The 21,201-nt window shown below is 42.9% G+C and overlaps 1 protein-coding gene across 5 annotated transcripts in view; it reads right to left on the bottom strand.

Annotated features, from left to right (window-relative positions):
* The window catches only part of LOC138743494 (serine/threonine-protein phosphatase 2A 55 kDa regulatory subunit B beta isoform), a 220,026-nt gene that overhangs the window by 151,785 nt on the left and 47,040 nt on the right, over positions 1–21,201 (bottom strand). For 3 of the 5 annotated variants that reach the window (XM_069898973.1, XM_069898968.1, XM_069898971.1), the window contains exons 1-2: positions 19,942–20,027; positions 5,574–5,772 (exon numbers count right to left, since the gene is read on the bottom strand). The exons of the other annotated variants lie outside the window; for them this stretch is intronic. In XM_069898973.1, the coding sequence (XP_069755074.1) occupies positions 5,574–5,703 (130 nt within the window). In that variant the 5' untranslated portion in view covers positions 5,704–5,772; positions 19,942–20,027. Of the gene's footprint in view, positions 1–5,573; positions 5,773–19,941; positions 20,028–21,201 lie in introns of those variants that run through there. 5 annotated transcript variants of the gene reach the window in all.

The following is a 21,201-nucleotide window of genomic DNA, read 5'->3' as shown; positions in this document are numbered from 1 at the left end:
TTCAATGCGGGTTGTGAGTTGGGCAGAACTTGATGCAGTGGGGTGAAGTGTACAGCCGGATCAGGTGCATCTGTTTCATTGGGATTAAAGTCGAGTTGGTGAAAGTGATCCATCCGCAGGGTATCGAACTGTGCAGTTTCACTCTGATTGTGAAAGAGCCTCCATAATCACTGATGCCTCTTTTAGTCCCAGTCCTGTGGATCACTGTAAGACATGACCTTGCACACTGTCCTGGGCAGAAGCTACACAGGACAGTTTTATTTGCAGGTCAGAACCAACAGGCTACAAATGCTTGACTTAAACACACGTATGAGCACACTCCCATAATATCATTCAATTTAATATTCCCACAAATATACATACATGAGCAGCTGACCTGATTTCCTCTCCTTTCCCACTTTTAGTCATTGTTTTTTTGTTAACAGTCTTGCCTGCTTTTGGTGCCTTGTATTACTGTCATGGTGTGGTTACCACGTCAGGTGATTTTTGTGTAGGACAAAATTGACACAGAAATCGAAGAAAACGGATCCCCAGGGAGGACCCTCTCAGGAATGACCAGTCATTGCAGTCATGTATCACCCAGAAAAGACTAGGGCTATCTCTAACCACTTTACAATCTGAAGCATAGTCATTTCACATCAAGGGAAACACGACATGCGATTTGTGCTCCTTCTAACAGCTGCTTAGATGCACATCTATTTCAATCCTGTTTTGCGGAAAATGCCAAAATGTTTGGCCTGGAAGTCAGCCTGAAGAAAACTGAGGTCCTCCATCAGCCAGCTCCCCACCATGACTACCAGCCCCCCCCACATCTCCATCGGGCACACAGAACTCAAAATGGTCAACCAGTTTACCTACCTCGGCTGCACCATTTAATCTGATGCAAGGATCGACAAAGAGATAGACAACAGACTCGCCAAGGCAAATAGCGCCTTTGGAAGACTACACAAGAGTCTGGAAAAACAACCACCTGAAGAAACACACAAAGATCAGCGTGTACAGAGCCGTTGTCATACCCACGCTCCTGTTCGGCTCTGAATCATGGGTCCTCTACCGGCATCACCTATGGCTCCTAGAACACTTCCATCAGCGCTGACTCCGCTCCATCCTCAACATTCATTGGAATGACTTCATCACCAACATCGAAGTACTCAAGTTGGCAGAGTCCGCAAGCATCGAATCCATGCTGCTGAAGACCCAACTGCGCTGGGTGGGTCACGTCTCCAGAATGGAGGACCATCGCCTTCCCAAGCGTGTTATATGGTGAGCTCTCCACTGGCCACCGAGACAGAGGTGCACCAAAGAAGAGGTACAAGGACTGCTTAAAGAAATCTCTTGGTGCCTGCCACATTGACCACCGCCAGTGGGCTGATCTCGCCTCCAACCGTGCATCTTGGCGCCTCACAGTTCGGCAGGCAGCAACCTCCTTTGAAGAAGACCGCAGAGCCCACCTCACTGACAAAAGACAAAGGAGGAAAAACCCAACACCCAACCCCAACCAACCAATTTTCCCTTGCAACCGCTGCAACCATGCCTGCCTGTCCCACATCGGACTTGTCAGTCACCAACGAGCCTGCAGCTGACGTGGACATTTACCCCCTCCATAAATCTTCATCCGCGAAGCCAAACCAAAGATGGAGGGGAAATATCGAGGTCCAAAAAGGAATCTCTCCCACCAACACAGTTTCTTTGGTGTCACAGGATCCTTCAAACCCACCAGAATGGGGAGACAGAGTCTTGTTTTCATGTTCCATCTGAACAATGGCATCTACATCATTACAGCATTCCCTCAGCCTTACATTTTTTGCCGGGTAGGTATTGTATTCTCCAGAATAGAAAGTCCAAGATGCTACAAGAATGTAGAACAGCATGGACAGGAGGATAGGTAGTTGGGTGGGAGAAGGCGGAGTGGGGGGGGGGGGGGGTGGGATGGTTCAGGGATAAGGAGTCCTACATTGTGTGTGAGTCCCCAGCTTTGTGAGGTGGTGGGGACTGCACTTCAACAGTTGTTATCACAGGGCATAGAGGAAAGAAATGAACCTATGGGCAGACCCAAGTCAGGTTCCCAGTTGGATACACAAAAGTGCTGGAGAAACTCAGTAGGTGATGGAATTAAAAGGCAGTCAAAGTTTCAGGTCTGAGCCCTTATTTTGAGTACATATAAGAAAAAGTAGGCATACTGATAACTCTCCAGTAGTTAGGTGACAAAAACTGCACGCAATACTCCAAATTTGGCCTCACCAATGTCTTATACAACTTTACCATAACATCCCAGCACCTGGACTCAATACTTTGATTTATGAAGGCCAAAAGCTCTCTTTACAACAAAAGTCCTGGCAAACATTCAGTGATCGTATCAGAGATATGAACACACCTCCTGTATTACTGAATACTGGGGCCTTTGTTTAAGAGTTAAGTATTTTAAAAGCCCCTTCGCCTTTCCTGGATTTTACCTACATCCCAGCCATTTGACTGTCTAGCTCCCTTGTACCAAGGCTACCAACAAGCTCAATGTTGAAGTTAAATTGAGCCACAGAAATTAGATACTGTAGTAAGAACAGCCGGTGGCCTTGTAGGGTCACTCCAGGGGATAACAAAACAGTGATCCAGCTGAGAAAAAGGAGGTTTAAATGATCCCATACCTACCAAACGAGAATTCCTTGTTTTGATAACAGTTGAACCTACTTAAAACAATTGAAGTTTGAAAGTTTAAAAAAAAATTGAAACTCCTAAAGTGTTTCGAATTAGATGATGGTCACCAATATATCTTGGTCATTAATAATATATATATATATATATTTTTTTTTTAGTTCAATTCTACTGAATGCAATTTTAGAGACAGAGCACAGTGATGTCACAGCTATACAGTGCTTTTAGTCTCGCTGAGCAAAGAACAGCTTCTGGGCTGGGCTGCATGTTTCTGCATGCGCATATCCAGATGCACGCGCATGTGTGCATATGCGCATTCCTGCGTGTAATTCTTGCATGCATGTGTCTGTGTACAGTATGTGTAGTCTGCACACCCGCAGGTGTTTCTGTGGGAGTGCCTACATGTCGGTGTGAGATTCCATGTCTGTCTGTGTCCATGTCCGTGTCTGTCATGGTGCTATATTCAACCTGTCAGTCACCTATTGGCCCCTTGGCACTCTGCTGATATGGACAAGAGGGGAACAATAAAAGAGCTCCCCACACACCTGATGGTCGAATGAGCAGAAGTCAGTGTTTCCATGGATTCCTCTTAAAAACATTTTAAAAGTAAAATCTCCCAAAACAATCCCTGTGGATCAGATTGCAGGGTGACCAAGGCCAATTTCAACTGGGATGATGGGATTTTCCCTTTGACCTGCATCCTTGCTGGAAAGTTATGAGTCCAATAATTTCCCCACCCACAGGTCAGATCAGCACTGATTTCTCTGTGGAGTGCATCTGGCCAAGGGCAATATAACAGAAGCCTGCCAAACACTGAAGGAATTGATTTCACAGTGGCAGCCCAGACTTATTACTGACACAAGCGGTGAGGCAGTATATTTGGTTCTGATTGTACATCCTGGGGGCAAGGCTACACACCACAGGAGAGAGTGAGAAATCCAAGGAAGTGATTTCTTTAGAGTTGTGAGAGCACAGAATGCTTTACCACAGGAAGAAACTCCGACCAATCAAGATCACAGAGCCTTCAAAGGGAAGAATTGGAAAACAATTCAAATATTGTGAAGAGGACATCACATTGGATTAATTCCATTGGTCCTATTCCCCTTCTTACTCCCATGCTCTACATCTTATTCTCTCCCACACAAGAACATAGCTCAGGCCATCACACAAACCACCCCCTCTCCCCATTGACTCCAGTTCTTGTTGCCTTGGTGAAACAGTCAACATTATAAAAGACTCGTCCCAATCCTGGCCACACTCTCTTCACCCTGCTCCATCAGGGAATTGATTCATGAGTATATGAGATCACGTGCACCAGGCTCAAAGGCCGTTTCTTACTTGCTGTTGTCAGACTCCTGAATGAACCACAAAATAGTCATATTATATTACCTTTACTCTGTGCAAACTAATCTCTCTCTGAAACATTGCTCTATTATCTTGCTTATGGTTGACCAGCTGCATTGTTCATAAAACAAACTTTCTCATTGTAGCATGGTGCATACTGTGCCTTTCATAAGGTTTGGCACAAAGACACTTTTTTTCCTTTATTGGCCTGTGTGCTCCACAGTTTTAAATCTGTAATCAAACAATCCATATATAATTAAAGTGCACATTCCAGATGTCCACAGAAGACATCATGACAGAAATAGAGAGACAACTTTTCAAGATGCAAACCACTAGTTTGCTACAGAAAGGGTGGCCAGATTACAGTTTGCCGAGAAGTATTTAAAAGAGCCTGAAGAATTCTGGAAAAAGGTTTTGTGGACAGATGAGCCCAAGTTTACCCTGTATCGGAGTGATGATAAAAGCAAAGTGTGGAGGTGTAAAGGAACTGCCCTAGATCAAAGCATACCACCATTGTTATTGTTTGCATCTTGCAGTGTAGTCTCTGCATTTCTATTCATGAAATCTTCTCTGGACAGTATTCACTGAGATATCCACACCTTCCTCCTGAAAAGTTGGACAGGCATTTGGGGATTTTTCTTCATTATGATAAGAATTCTTCTGTCATCAGCAGTGGAGATCTTCCTTGGAATTCCAGTCCCTTTGCAGTTACTGAACCCACCATGCACTAATTTTTCTTAATGATATTCCAAACAGTTGATTTTGTTAATCCAAAGATTTGGGCAATGTCTCTTACTGTTTTATTCTTGTTTTTCCATCCTCATAATGGTTTGTGACTCTCATTGACACTACTCTGGTCCTCATGTTGAAAAATGACAACTATGGACTCCAAAGGTGATCAAAAGCTTAGAACCAAGCCTAGCTCTCTTATGCTTGCACCAATGAAGAAATTTAACACACCTAAGCACTCATATACTCCTGTGAAGACAAATGTCCCAAACATTATGCTGCCCTGAAATGAGGGGACTATGTATAAAAAGTGCTGTAATTTCTACATGTTCATCCCAAAATATATTCAAATAACTTTGAATAAAATCTGAAATGTATACTTTAATCACGTGAATTGATTGATTACAAATTTAAAACTGTGGAGCTCAGGGGCAAATAAAGGAAAAAAAAAAGTACAAACATTATGGAAGGCACCGTAGTCTCCTCATTTAGATGCAAGAAAATTATTGCAATTAAATCCTTCATAGAATCATGTGGAGGCATGCAGCATGTTAACATGAACACCTTCTTCATTCCCTGCAGCAAAGGAGGCTGACGGGTAGCCTGGTCCATAAAACCAATGGCATAAAGACCAAGTCTACAACCCTCTGTAGCCTGTTTCTGTCCTGTGCATTGGCACCTCCATACCAGACAGAGATTCAACCAGTCAGAATGGTCTCCAGAGTATACCTGTAGAAATGTGCAAGAGTTTTTGGTTACGTACCAAATCTCCTCAAACTCCTAATGAAATAAAGCCACTGGCAAGCCTTCTTCATGATTGCGTCAACATAGATAAAGGGAATTACACTAACTGTTGCAACTTGAGGTCCTTCCACTTCCTGCCGCATGGCCCAAGAGTGCAGCATTCTTCCTCAGGAATGAGGAGCAGCTTCCTATGTTCACTCTGCCCAAGTGGAACAAGTGAATCCAGCAGTAAAACATGAACGCTTGCAGACAAGTGGATGAAGTGAAAACACAATGCTGGAGAAACTCAGCCGGTCAAACAGTGTCCTTTATATAACAAAGATAAAAATAAACAAAGTCTCCGGGTTACAAACATCTGACTTACAGACAACTCATACTTATGATCAAATTGCATCCCCAATTCGCACATGTGCATAATGTTACCTCACGAGTGCCCCTTCCAGTGTGCAAGACATCGTTGGAACGAGAGCAAGTGTTAACGTTTAATCATGATCTTTTTTCTTTTATTTCTATCTAAACCAGTGGTTCTCAACTTTTTTCTTTCCACTCAGTACGACTTTAAATATTCCCTATACCATAGGTGCTCTGTGATTAGTAAAGGATTGTGTAAAGTGGTATGTGGGTGAAAAGAAAAAGTTTGAAAACCACTGTTTTAATCGTACCTCATTGACTTGTTATATGCAAGGTTTCACAACTCCAAAGGAAATGGGCCAATGACAATTTTTCTCAAGCAAAATATTTCAGTAACAATTTGGTCTAGAGTAGTGATTCTCAACCTTCCCTTCCCACCCCACATCCCACCTTAAGCAATCCCTTACTAATCACAGACCACCAGTGGCATAGGGATTACTTAAAGTGGTCTGTGAGTGGAAAGAAAAAGGTTGAGAACCACTGATCTAAACTGTTTTAAGAACTGATTCTTTAATTTTTTTTACACTACTAAGGCAAACATTTGACTAACTGATACTAAATAAGAACCATCTGTACCTGTTCTGACTTATCTACAAGTTCAACTTAAATGACAGACGTAGGGACGGATCTCGTTCGTAACCCGGGAACTCCCTATACATTAACCGACGTTTTGGGTTTGAGCCCTTCATCGAGCGAATCCAGCAACTGTTTAAACACTTGAACCTACCCTGCAGCTCCAGCTGCTTCCATCAGGATGGCTCATGAACATCCTGCCAATGGTCAGCTGTACTTCTATAGGTCTATCGATCTTTGTTTAATGAACAGAGGAGACAATCCTTATCCAATCAACTCTGAGAAGAAATACACCAATGTACACAGCTGACTTAACATATAAATAATACACTGCCGGTCAACTTCCCATCTGTTTTCGAAGGCCCACACTGGAAATGTTTGCATGCAAACTGAAACAAACGTATAACACTCTCTCTTTCCACCTGCAACCCACGGCAGATTAAAACCTTGCACTCCTAATCCAGCAGTGCTGTGGAAATTCTGATGGATATAGACCGTGGCTCTTCTGCAAGAAGGCTCGGCATTACTCCTGGGGATTGGTACTGAGTTATTGCCATTTGAAAAATAAGCTTCAGGCATGTGAATCAGGCGCTAACACTGTGGGCTTTCCTTTTCTTTCATTCATGGCACCGGCTCCACAAAACCCCTTCACGCAGGATTGTCACTGATCAAAGGAGAGCCTCTTCAAAAGCTGGCATTGAGATCATAAAACTCTCTGTGCAAGCCCACCCAAAGGAGGAAGATTTTAAAAAATTACCAGCTTTCATCCACTCCCAAATTATCTTGATCCACACTTGATCCAATAAAATGAAAGAGGCTTTTTTTCCCCCTCTTTCCATGATTTTTTTCATTGCACTCAGTTCTAGGTTATTATGTGCTGTGTATGTGTGTGCACTGAGGTCCGGACCCTGTTTCATTGGGTTGAATATGTGTAGTCAGATGATAATAAACTTGAACTTAAACTTGATGATCACATCCATTCTCTGCAACACTGTATTCTTTGAACAAGGTCAATTGTTGCCAACCTCAAACAATCATTCATTTAATCAGTGTAATTTTTCTTTCCCATTCTACTTGGCATTTGTTGTGCACGGGTGTGTGGACAGGAAGTGATCCATTTGATGTTGCTGACAGCTGTACAAGAGACCAGGATCTTGTTGATCAAAGGGAGTGTGCACATTGAACCTCTTGCATGAAGTAAATTCAAAATATCAAAGGAATCTGGGACAATGTAGAGGCTTCACAGCATGACAAGTTCAAAAACAATCATCATCCATTTGGAAACTATCAGTCCAATAGAATACATCAATTGTGGCCAAAAGTGGTACATTTCACCCCAGTGATAATAATAAAAAAGTAAGCCAACTCATGTAAAAACCGATTTGTAGAAAAAAATCTTTAACAGGAATTCAAGTAGCTTAGAGCCAGAAATCTAAACCTTAGCAATTATTTTTAGTGAAATCAAAATGGACTCAAAAATCTCATTAAGGTAAGTAATGTTTATCTTGTTTTTTTTTATATAAAATCAATCTATCGTGAAAAATGCTAAATATGTCTATATTTACATAGTTTTACAAGAATTGAATGGGTTACAAAAGTTGCATGGTGCATGATAACTTATGCGTGTAAAAATTGAAGGATCCTATGTAAAAGGTTGGCCACCCCTGCACTAAATAAATGTCTGCAGGTCAACTTCACCATCTGATAGTACCAAAATTTGCACATAACCTTTTTCTTTAATAATGCTGGGGGCAAATGTTATTTATTAGAGAAGGCAGATAGAACTTCATTTTAATATCTCATTAAAGACATTGGGTTTGATGGTACGGTGCTCCCTCGGAGCTGCATTGGCACCAGCCGAGGTGTGTCCTGGAATCACTGAGAGAAGTAGCATGGAAACGGGCCCTCCAGCTGACTGAGTCCACACTGACCGAGTCACCTTAATTAATTCCAATCCTATCCTTTATTCTCCCCACCTTGCCATCAACTCCCCCAAGATTCTACCATTCATAAGCACACCAGAAATAATTTACTGTGATCAATTAACAGAGGAAAGGTTCAGAGGGATATGGGCCAATTGCCTGCAGTTGGGACAAGTATGGATGAGACATTTAGGTCAGTGTGGGAAATTTAAGCTGAAGTGTCTGTTTCCGAGCCTTGGTTCCCCAGCACTGGTGGTAGAAGCAGATGCCTGGAGCAGATGCTGTGGCCTTGGTTATGCTCTTGGGGACCCCTGCAGGCGGCAGATGCTCTACCGCAGTGCTAGGGGTGGGCTTGCCTATGCCTCATGACCTGCTGGACCACTAAGCCCTCCGGGAATCATGTGAGCCATAGCTCTTGGGCCTTCTGGGTGACCTTCCTCAGGTTGGTGAAGCTCTCCTGGACCAGCAGTGGCCGGATGACCCCGGGCATATGATCAAGGAAAATGCACTCAAAGAGTGGGCAGTTGGTGTGGTCACCCATGAGTTCGAGCATCTCGTCCATCAGCTCCATCAGGAACCTGTCCCGCAGTGTGTCGAGGTGCAGCATCCAAGCAGCATGCTGGTGTCTGGATAGTCCGAGGGATCCGGTAAGCACTCGCTTGATGGTCTCGTATTCGTCTTCGGCGGGTGGGTGCTGAACGAGGTGCAGCACGCGTCTGATGGTGGCCTGGTCTAGGGCAGCGACCACATGGTAGAATTTGGTCATGTCGGACGAAATCTGGCAGAAGTGAAACTGAGGCTCTGTTAGGTTGAACCAGGTCTCCGGCTCCTGAACCCAGAATTCAGGCAGTTTCACGGCTATATCCCAGGCTCGCTCATGGTGGGTTCAAAGACGTTTGAACCAGTCGGGGTCACCAATTGTCGCGGCAGCTACATTGCTCCTTAAAGAACACACACAACCAGATGGGTTGAGCTCAGTGAGCAGACTACTTTATTGCAGGCTGCTGGGCTGCACTTATACTCCCAGCCGCGCTGGAGGGCACTGATGTCACCTGGGCGTCACGTGGTCCCCAGCATGGGCTTCTGAGTACCGTGCTGGAAGGAAGGGAAACCCCCGATGGCGCCAGTTTGGCCGGTTGCCCCGCCGTGTGGTTTACAAGCGGGGCTGGTTTGCCTGCTTAGTGGTGAGCTGCCACAGTCAGTCATTTAAATTTAAATTTATATTCATGGTAACTGCACGGTTACTGGCCCTTCCAGCCCACAAGCTCAAACTGTCCAAATGCACCCATGTGACAAATTAACCTACTAATCCTCAGGGGTCCAGTGCTAATTCTTTTAAGTACCGGAGCTCTCAAAAAAGGCAACAAGGAGGTGCCGGAGCCACCCCATGAGGTGCCTGGAGCTGCCCTCTGAGGTGCTGGAGCAGTGCGCTGGTGAGCTCCAACAACACTGCACCCCTGCTAACCCTGTAAGTGCTTGGGACATGGGAGAAAACTGGATAAAGGAAACAGGATAACTGGAGCACATGGTAAACCACACATGGGGGATTATGTACAAACTCCTTACAACAGTGGCAGATTCGAACCCAGGTTGCTGGCACAGTTACAATGTAGAACTAACCATGGTAACTGGTAATGGTAACTATGCAACTAATGCACTGTTTCACCAATGTCCTTCGGGGAGGAAATCTGCTCTCTTTTCACAGTCTAACCAATGTGTCGCTCCAGACCCATCTGTGTAGTTGAGGGACAATAAATCTCACCAACGAAACAATGGGACAACTTCAGTCTGCCTGTTTCTGGGCTCAACACCCTGTTTGGGTTTAAAGGTCATATGGCACAGAAGCAGGCCCTTCAGTTTGCTACACTCTTTTCCCACTGGCAAGGAAATAAACAGCTATGTCTTATGGGGACAATGAAGTCGGGTCCATCATCATTTTCCCTTGCACTGAATGAGATCTCTGCATTCAGAGGTACTTGCAAATCCAATACAAAAGGTCTCTCATTAAATCACTTGGAGAGATGGATTCTGATAGTTTACGTAGTCAGTCCAGAGTCTCAATAGTCACATTTTCTGAGGCCTGTGTTGTGTACGATGTTCTTATTTCTTGTTTGGAGAAGGCAGTGTTTGGCTAATTTTTCCAAACCAGAGAGCACAATAAAATCAGATTGGTTTCTCCTTTCTGAGTCATGATTTCTGCCAGAGAAAACTGGCTCAAAATTAATGCCCCCCCTTCCCTCCCCCCCCCCCCCCCCCCACCCCAGTTGGCACCGGGCAAAACAAGGATTGCTCAGTTGAAGTTAAACAAGAAAGTATGCAGATGCTGGGCTCAAGTGCAACACAAATATGCCGGAGGAACTCATTAGGTCATGCAGAAATCTGGGGAAGTAAAGGGTAACCAATGATTTGGGCCTGAGCTCTTCTTCAGGAATCCTGTTACATGGAAACTAATCCATTTGGATAAAACATTGAGCTGTAGAGCTCCACAGCATGGAAACAGACTCTTCAGCCCAATATTTCTTTTTTGTAAATTTTATCTATTAGTTTAAAACCACACATTAAAACACATAATTAAAGATCATTCAAGACAATATAAATGCATGTGGCATATAAAAGAAAAAGAAAAATAAGAAAGCCCCCATATACTACCCCCTCCCTCCCTCTATCCCCTACAAAAGAAGAAAAAAATGTAAGAATGGGACAAGAGACCCTCAACAGGGGTGCCTATTACTTTAAAGTCTCTTATAATATATCAAAACTACGAAGAAGGGATTGTCAGAGCTTTATTTAAATATTAACACCATATTTTGTAAAGAAGCACTTCATATCTTCCAAAATATATATTTGTCTTGTAGCAGTTACTACGGTAGAGCTACTAAAGTAATACACACACATGCCAAATTAGTCAACTCAAGAATGACTTTATTCAGGTTTTAGACTCTTCTTTTATGTTTTTATGTTTCGGGCTCCACGGGACAAGGCGGGACATTGCTACTGGAATGCTTCTGATCCACAGGACCGGCAGATTTAAAATGATCCTTGTGAGTGTCCTGCGCCTTCTGGCAGGATACTCAGCAGGACAACATGCCATTCTCCAGCACGCAGAACCACTCCATTAGGTGAGTATTCATCTGTTTGTTTAGTTGCTCCGCAGCCCATGCCGGCGACGGTTCACGACAGGTCACTGCACACTCACTTGGACCACTACACAGTCGCTACAGTTTCTTATATTATAAGAAAATTTCTCAAGTGGTATACATCGTTCCATACCAAAATTCGTATTAGACTTCCAAGTTAAGGCAATACATTTTCTTCCTATTGCTAAAGCAATTTGAAGACTTCTTTTGATACATATTCAGTTTCAACTTAGGTCCAATATTCTTAATATTACTCAATAAAAATAAAATTAGATTCTGTGGGAATTTAATCCCCATAATTAGTTCCAATAATTTACCCATTTCTAACCAAAAAGGTTTAGCTTTAGCACACTGCCAAGTAGAATGCAAAAATGTACCAATTTCCTGTCCTCATCTAAAACATAAATCCAAAAGAGTCTGATCCATTTAAAAAAATTTATATGGTGTTAAATATAATTGATAAATAAAATTATATTGCACCATTCTATATCTCACATTTCCAATGATGACCTAGTTGCCTACCCAAGCTAGTCCCATTTGCCTGCATTGAGCCAATATCCCTCCAAACTTTTCCTCTGGAATGCATGGTTAGTGTAGTAGTTAGCGCAACACTATTGTAGTGCCAGCAACCTGGATTTGAATCTAGCACTGTCTGTAAGGAGTTTGTTTGTTCTCTCTAAGACCTGTGTGAAGTTTCTCTGGGTGTACCCTCCAAAACACATGGGACTGGTAGGTTAATTGGGTGCAATTGAGCAGCACTGGTTTCATGGTCTGGGGACATTCTACTGTGCAGTATCATTAAATTAAATTATCCAGGTACTCGTCTAAATTTCTTCCATGCCATGCAGCTCCTCATCCCAGGTGCACTCCCACATCTCTGAGACCACAGCACATGAAAAGAATTAGGCAACTCAATACCTCAAGCCTCTTGCATGTAGCTCATAAGTGCACTACAAAGCAACAGGGCAGATCATTCAACATTGTGCCTGTCGTGAAGGGGCTGGAGCAAGTAACAGAGTTCATTCTTCAAACCAGACAGAAAGGTCTTTCCTTTCCCAGTGGAAATAGCACATTTGTTTCTTGCATTCAGGGCTCAGAGCCTTGACAGAAAGTTAGTGATTAAACATTCTCCTGAGCAGCAGAACTTAGAATTCTACTGTACGGCATAAATATTAATATGATAATTCCACCAGCACCTGTGACCTTTTCAGGCTGCATTGGGCTCCTATCCCAGTCCCTCCTGAGGAAAAAAGACCTCTTTGCGACAGTCTGGGAAAATAATGATTTTGCGCTAACAGGTGAAACAATGAGTTCCAAGATGGATGACATGTCATTCAGAAATCACCGAACTCTCTGGGATTAATGAAGACCTTGACCTGTGGTGACGACAACCCTGCTTTCTGCTGTTGATGAAATATATCAGAGTCACTTTTAGTTCGAGTGAACAATCAACTCACAATTGGCAAGTGGGGCTTGTTAATCCTCAGTGGTTAGAAGGCAGAGTTGAAGCACATCTGTTCTTGTCGAAGGGAATAAAGCAGGTATCATAATGTAAATGCAGGCCATCATTTTAATATGGCTTTTTGGTTTGGGGGCTTTTGTAACTGCATTTTTATGCTGGTGTCAGTCAGCGATGGAAAGAATTTAAGAAACTGAAAACAATTTCTTCAAGGATATGCCCTTGTTTTAATGAGCTCTACAGAAATGGTCAACATTGCTGCACCTATTTTACTTTGTTGGTCAGAGTCTTCATCTATCACTACCTGGTTAATCTTTCAGCTCCCTCCTACATACACTTGCAAATCAGAAGTGCATGTAGCCTTGTGATGATCCTCCAAATGTCAAGCGTCTATCTTCTATTTATCTATCTATCTATTTATTTATTTAATTACAATGTTGCAGAACCCGATTCTGGTCCATAAAATATGTGTCGCCCAATTACACCCAATTAAGTGACCAACCCCATATGTTTTTGGAGGGTGAGAGAAGAACACCCAGGGAAAACCTACACAGGTCACTGAGAGAGCATACAAACTCCATACAGACAGCGACAGATTCAAAGTGGTGAATACAGCTCAATTTGGACATTTAAGAAAAAAATTTGGATACGTCCATGGATGGGAGAGGCTTGGAGGGCTATGGTCTGGGTGCAGGTCAATGGTACTCGGCAAAATAATAGTTCAGCATAGACTAGATGGGCTGAAGGGCTTGCTTCCATGCTGTAGTTTTCTATGGTTCTATGATTGAGTGCAGAGCAGGAACTGATTTACATTACTGCTTTGGGACAGTCATGGACATTGTTGAAAACTAAACCAGAAAACGGTTTGGAAATAAAAGTAATTTTGCACACATATGATCAAAATCTGACAAACCAGTTTGTCCAATCCAATTTCCCCTTTGTTCTAACAGAACTGGGATGGATTCCAGAATCAATTCCATTTTGCTCTATAGCCAATCACAAGGACAAGCCAACACTAAGCTTCCAGTTCAGGGGTGGCATAAATGAGGCATGATGCATCCTCATCAAGATCATTCACAGCTCCAGTCAGATAACATGGTTGGGAATGAGAAAACAACCCTCACCCCTGCATACCAGTTCTGCAGTGATTGGCTGAGCTATCATGGATCAAAGACTGAACACACGGTTTGACCTCAGTGCCAAAAAATGTTCCCAGAGATGTATTGGGAAAAAAACATTTTCAGTGCTTGTTCGGGGTCTTTGAATGGAAACAAAGTCTGTTTGCGCCCTGCCATGTTCTGTTTTGTTAAACAATACTGTCCATGGTTCTGAAAATACACAGCTTCAAAGCTGATAGACTTGAAATGCAGTTGATCTGATGAGCGATTGACGTTCAAGTCACAGATCAAATTAGCAAGAGCGCTGGGATTAAAGAACAAGACATTATTTCACTGGCATAATCTGTTTAGAATTCCTTTCACAAAATTTCAATTAATAATAACAGGTAGTATGGAAATTGAAATGAGTCATCTCATTATTGCCATTATAATGTGACATCAAATCAATTTTAATTTTAATTCCACACAAGGCAGCCAAAACTCTCCACACCTAAGGATTTCCCATCATGCTCTCTGTAGGTCCTTGTTTTGTTTTCTATATAGTGATCAATTCATATAAACGTGCATTATCTCATACACCAGCCTGTTGCTGGCTGACCCACACTGGTTCAACACTACGTCCCAGTAACCACATGCAGCCATATAGCTCTCCAAGAGACCTACATTTTCCTAATTCTGGCTCTTGTATATTCTAGTCCAATTTCAAAGTTCCAACAATATTAATTGGTCCTGAGATATGTGATTCCTTACACCCCCCCCCCCCTCCGCCCCATCCCCCAAAATACATTTACTTCTCTTTATATAAAGTAGTGGTTTCAAACCCACCCCTTAAACTCACATTCCATCTTAAGCAATCTGCATGCCTTAAATGCTTTATGATTGGTAAACGATTGCTTAGGTGGTATGTGAGTGGGAAGGGAAGGACCCAATTGCTCTAGACCCAATTGTTACTGAAATATTTTGCTTGAGAAAAATTGTCATTGGCCCATTTCCTTTGGAGTTATGAAACTGCACATAATGAGTCAATTCCGTACGATTAAAACAGTGGCATAGATGAGTCATGATTTATCTCCATCAAGTTCATTCACAGCTCCAGTCAGATAACATGGTTGGGAATGAGAAAACAACCCTCACTCCTGCATATCAGTTCAAACCTTTTTTCTTTCCACTCATGAACCACCTTAAACAATCCCTTATGAATCACACTACACTTATGGCATAGGGATTACTTATGGTGCAATGTAAGTTTAAGAGGATAGTTTGAAAACCACTGCTATGAAACAACCTAACTATCTTTATCTCACTCTTCCATTAGAAGATTCCCTGAGGCCCACATTTCTGAGGAAGCTCTGTAAAAATAGACGTTACCATGAAGCATCTTTGGCCATTTTCAGTGCTGGCACTAAACACATACTGTAAAATTGTGATTTTATATAATTTAGAGATATAGCAGAGTAACAGACCCTTCTGGCTCACGAGTCCATGCTGCGCAATTATACCCATGCAACCCATTGATCTATATGTCTTTGGAATGTGGGAGGAAACCAGAGCATTTGGACAAAACTTACATAGGTCATGGGCATAACATACGAACTCCATCCAGACAGCAGCGGATTTGAACTCGGGCTGCTGGTGCTAACCACCATATTAACCAAGCCACATGGAGTGGCTTTCCACCAGCAGCAGGAATAGTTAGTTTCTTCCAACAGCTGTCTGCAAGGACTCAGCAGGATGACCTCATGAACCCAAGCTTGAGGCAACTAAGTCACCATCCTCAGCTCTTGGAACTGAATCCCTGGCGTGAATAGGAGGGAGAAGTCTGGGCTGTGATGGGCCCTTGGCTGCCTTTTCTAGGCAGCAGGAGACATTGATGGAGTCCAAGAAGGGGAGGGGAGTTTGCACAATGACCTGAGCTGCATTCACCACCTTCTGTAGATTTTTCTGATCTTGAGCAGAGCAGCTCCCGTCCCACTTTATGATGCATCTCGCAAGTCCACTTTTCATGGTGTACCATTCAATGGTTCTCCCTTCCTTCTCCTGAATTAGCAGTGCTGGAAGTGGATACTATTACCAAGGCACCATGAATAAGAGCTCTTACTGCCAATACAATGTCTCGTAAGGTTCGTCAGTTCACCACTATTCCGAACCAATATCGGAGCACCGATGCACAAAAAGGAAGGACATGCTCAGAAAGTGATATGGAAGGAGAGTGGGCTGAACTTCCTTCGGGCTGCGACATTAAATTCTACAAGACACCTTCTGCCATCTTTATTGTGCTTTTTATTAAAAAATATTTTTTAATTGCAAATTCTTAACTCACCTCATTTTCCTTCCTCCAAAACATCATGAGGATGGTTGAAATGAGATCTGAGGGATGAGCCCAAAATAAGGGGCATTGCTATAGTAAACATTCCTGGAGGAATTTTCTTTGTGACCACCTGTTAAATTTTTTATGACCTGATTTTTTTTCTGCTCACAAATTCTCACCAAATTATCATGAACCTTGTTTGGGACCTGAACCCAAAGCCTTGAGTCTTTACTCAAACTGTGGCCCACGAAAATGAAACATTGGATCTCATTTTTCCTAGGTGTGGTTTGCAGGCATTCTTTATGAAGCTAGATACTGCTGTGCTGTGCAGTGGAGGAACAAAGTAATCTAATGGTCTGCAAGATCCCCCCCAAGCGAAGTGCTGTGCCCCTCCATCCACTCACGGCCATCGCTCGGCGTCAGACTCGCCCCTGTCCTCGCCTGGCTCACTAGCGGGCGTCAAGCATCACTAGCGTCTAGCTTGATGCCCACTAGTGACTCTCCACACAGTAAAAGCAGTGCTTTCGTCTGCTACATCAGAGGGCATGAATGTTCAGTAGGTAGGTACCAGTACCACCACCACCACCACACTTTCCTCCCCCCTCCGCTGAGCGAGTTTACAAGTGTTGGATTGTGACCCTCCCGGTTACCCTAATGCCCCTCGCTAACACTCATTGTGGCACCAACCCTGGTGGGATGTGCACTAAAAAACACAAAAGGGAACTAAAGACCAAAGGGAAGTGGTAAACACAAAAAAAGTTCTATTAAGTAGGACCATCAAGCAGAGTGATGTTACTAAATCTACATGAGACATTGTGAAGTCTAATTTCAGCCTGAGCAGGGTACATCTCTGGGGTTCCCTGCTTGAAGGACAGCAGAGCCATGGAGTTGGGGAGCAAGATTAGTTGTGGGGGGCTTTACCAAATGAGGAAAGACTTAAGAAACTGGAGGTAAACCAGTACTGCAGATAATGGAAAAATGGAGAAACGCACAATGTGTTGAAGGAACTCACCTACATTCACCTAGCACCTGCATTCACCTATCACCAGCAAGCCTGTATGCCTCTCTCCCCCTCCCATCTTTTATTCAGGCTTCCATCTTCTTTCTGTCTATTCTGATGAAGGGTTACTGCCGAAAATGTTGACTGTCTATTGCCTTCTATGGATGCTGCCAGACCTACTGAGTTCCTCCAGCAATTTATGTGTTGCTTAAGAAACTGAAGCACTTTCCACAAACATAAAGGAGGGAAAAATGAAATCTGAAAGACTTGTTCAAAATTAGGAATCTCAACAAATCAAATTCATTTGGAGGAATGTGTTTCATCTTTGCCCAAGCAGATGGTTATTAGGGTTCTAATTCTTCACAGAAGCACCAGTGCAAAGTGATTCTCCAATAGCTTTGAAAATGGTGGTGAGTAAATTATTTTACAAGAAAAAAAACCCTTTCTTTCTTGAGTGGAACAGGAGCCAGAAACTAACTATCTTTGTAGCTCTTCCAGAGACCACTACCAACATCACTATTCTGTGAAGTAGAGGTTTCTTTTACATTTTTAACTTTAACAATACAGCACAGTAGAAGATCCTTCGGGTCCATGAAATCTGTGCTGCCAAGTTACAACCAATCAGCTGACCAACCGTGTATGTGTTGGAGGGTGGGAGGCAACCAGTGCAGCTGAAAAACCCCTGTGCGGGTCACGAGAACTTACAAACTCCTTACTCACAACACTGGATTCAAACCCTGATTGCTAGCACTGTAAAAGGTTCTTGAGGCCAATGTATCTTCATTCCAATACAAAACTACAACTAAAATAAATTCCATGCTCCTCTTGAATTGGAGACTTAGGAAGTGATGATTTTTAGAAATGAATTGTCCAGTCCAGGAATGTAACATACTAGACCAGCAGCAATGGTAATAACTAAGACAATCGTTTTGGTAAAACAACAAATTTTATTAAAAACATAAAAATTCTTATTTAACTCGTAACTCCACTAGGTGCAAATGGGTGAATTAAAACCCAAACCATTACAGTTAAAGCTTGATTCTGAAGATATGATTTTAAAGTTCAGTCTCAGAAAGCTTTTGTGTTGAAACTCAGTCTTTATTGCTGTTCAAAAGCAATTATGGAGTAAGTGTGAGGCATCCGATTTCTTTAAATTGTTGCTCAAAAGCAATAATGAAATATCATGCCATCAGATCTCTTTAAAACTCACAAATGTATTGTAGAATTGTGTTCAGAGCAATCTTTCTTCATACAAGTGATTTTGTCTCTCTTATGTGGAGATTTTGGAATCTGTGTTCCACATGAAGAATCTGACCTCTTTCCAAAGAAACAGAAAAGTGGCTATTTTCTTCCACAATGATTTCATAAACCCAGACAAGGGTTAAACAAAGTGCCCAACTAGAAAATGACATGGATGAACTGCCCTCTTTATCTTAAAGAGACTGTCAGAAGTGATCTTCCCCATTCAAAAATGCTTGCTCTGTGCTCTCCTTTGACCAGGAGTAACATGTTCAGGTTACTATTTCTTCAATCCTGTCTTTCACAGGATGGTCAACTTCCTTCTGGTTTCAAAAATGCCTCTCATTCAGTTATATGTTTCTCCCAAAACTTTCATCACATGACATTATTTCTGCTTCTTTTCTCCAAAAGCAAGAATCAAACCAGTTGGTCATTTGAAGTTACTTGCAAAGTTAATTCACATCTATAATATTAATAGCATCTCTGTCCCCTTATAAGTGGATATGACTCTGGATAGTCTTAATCACTGAATTAAAAATCCTGCTTGTTTTAACAACTACCAGCAGAATTCTGTCTTCACACAAATGCTTTTAAGCCAACACCTATTGTTCCTGAGTTTCAATTAAGAAAACACTTCTGGTTTATGGCTCTGTTTTCTCCAGACACTTCGACTCCGAAAATGACTTCTCTCTCTGAGTGCAACTGTGTGCCTCTGTGTGACCCTGAAGCCAGCCCACAATTCCCTCACCAAAAATATATATAATTCCATAACTCAACTTTACTAAGAAAAATATATTTTAACTTTAAAGATTAGTATTGGCACAAATCCATTACAAGGAACCACAGAAATATGTGCTCAACCAAACTTAAATTAAATGCAGGATTCAATTTGGTTAAGTTTGAAATCTGGTGCAAATGGATCCTTTCCCTCTGAGATAATGATGACTATTGAATAACTGAAAGCAAACCCTATCAGGCCTGACAATAAGAATTAAACTGCAGCATTTCAAAAGCAGCAAAACATGTACCAAGGACCTGAAATTTGGAGAGATTCCAAACTAAACACCTGCCCCAGATAGGTTAAAACTAGTGCCAATTTACTTTGGGAAAACACAATCATAACTTCCCAAGTTCAAGTTCAACTTTACTATCATTTGAGTGTACAACCAGACGAAACAACGGTTCACCAGAGAACGGTACACACACATAATGCATTTCTCACATAGCGCATAATGTCACAAAAACTTCAAAAATAATACAAAATAAATATGTACAAATATTTCAGAATAATCTACTCATTTCACTTACAAGAGACCCAAGGATACCATTTATCAATCTCATGACTCCCTGCTGGAAGATTTCCCAGCCTGTCAGTCCTGATTTTGATGCTCCTGTACCTCCTTCCTCAGGCAGTAGGTCGATGATTCTGTGTGATAGATGGTAGGGATCCTTGATAATTCTTTAAGCCCTATTTAGGCAATGCTCCAGGTGAATGCTGTCAATAGAGGAAAGGGAGACCCCAGACCACATAACAATGCATCCAGACAGTTCACTCTCAATTGTAATCCTGTAAAATGTTGTCAAGATGGGGGCTGGTAGTTCTCTCCTCCTCAACCTCCTAACGAAATGTAGACACTGCTGAGCCTTCCTGACTAATCTCACCATTCACAATTGAATCCAAAGGAAGGAACTGAGTATCTATAAGGACAATTTCACCTCCAGTTGCAAAAAGTCAATTTGGGTTTAATTGAAACAGTTTAACAAATTAAAGTCTTGGTACTGCTTTAAACACCTGTAATAAATGCACTTGTGGCTGTGAGCAGTGGAAGAATCACAGCCACCATGTTGAGGTCGATAACAACTGTTTTTATTCAAATTCCAGATGCCTCTATAAGAGCAGCATGAGCTCAGTCACCTGGTACATTGTGACATCGTAATCACTGCCCCGAGTCCGCGCTGGAAGGGATGCTGGAGTCAGAGAGAAACCTCTAACGATGCCATTTCCCCATGGCTGCCCCGTCACGTGGCGATGCAAGCGGGGCTGGATCGCCATGAGGATGTGCGCCACCACAGAGCCCCCTCCAGAATTGGCTACGCGTCCTGTTGCTTTGGCGGCCGGACTTGGCGCTTGGGCGCGGTTGTCTGCACCGGCTATGATAAGTCCAGATGGGCCATCTTCAGGCGTTCCACCGTAAAAACTTCCTCTCTCACCCCAACATCCAGGGTGAAGGTTCCGCCGGACTGGTGCAAGACTTTGTATGGCCCCTTGTATGGTCGCTGTAGCGGTGCACCTTGTGGTCTCCTCCACACAAAAACGAACTGGGCCGAGTCAAGCTCTTTGGGAAGATGAAACAGCCGGGTGCCATGGCGTGCTGGGGATGGGGGAGCTAGGGAGGCCAGTCGCCTGCGTAGGTCCGCCAGCAGATTTTTGTCGGTGACTGTAGTGTCAGGGTCTTGGCCAAAAAACTCACTCGGCAGGGAAAGCGGTGTGCTATAGACCATCTCTGATGCTGAAGCCTGCAGGTCCTCCTTGGGTGCCATCCTAATCCCGAAGAGGACCCAGGGTTG

The sequence above is a fragment of the Narcine bancroftii genome, chromosome 9 (genome assembly GCF_036971445.1).
Source record: "Narcine bancroftii isolate sNarBan1 chromosome 9, sNarBan1.hap1, whole genome shotgun sequence".
Taxonomy (NCBI): Eukaryota; Metazoa; Chordata; class Chondrichthyes; order Torpediniformes; family Narcinidae; genus Narcine; species Narcine bancroftii.
The sequence above is the reverse complement of the archived record's forward strand: the minus strand, read 5'-3'. Positions and strand labels throughout refer to the sequence as shown.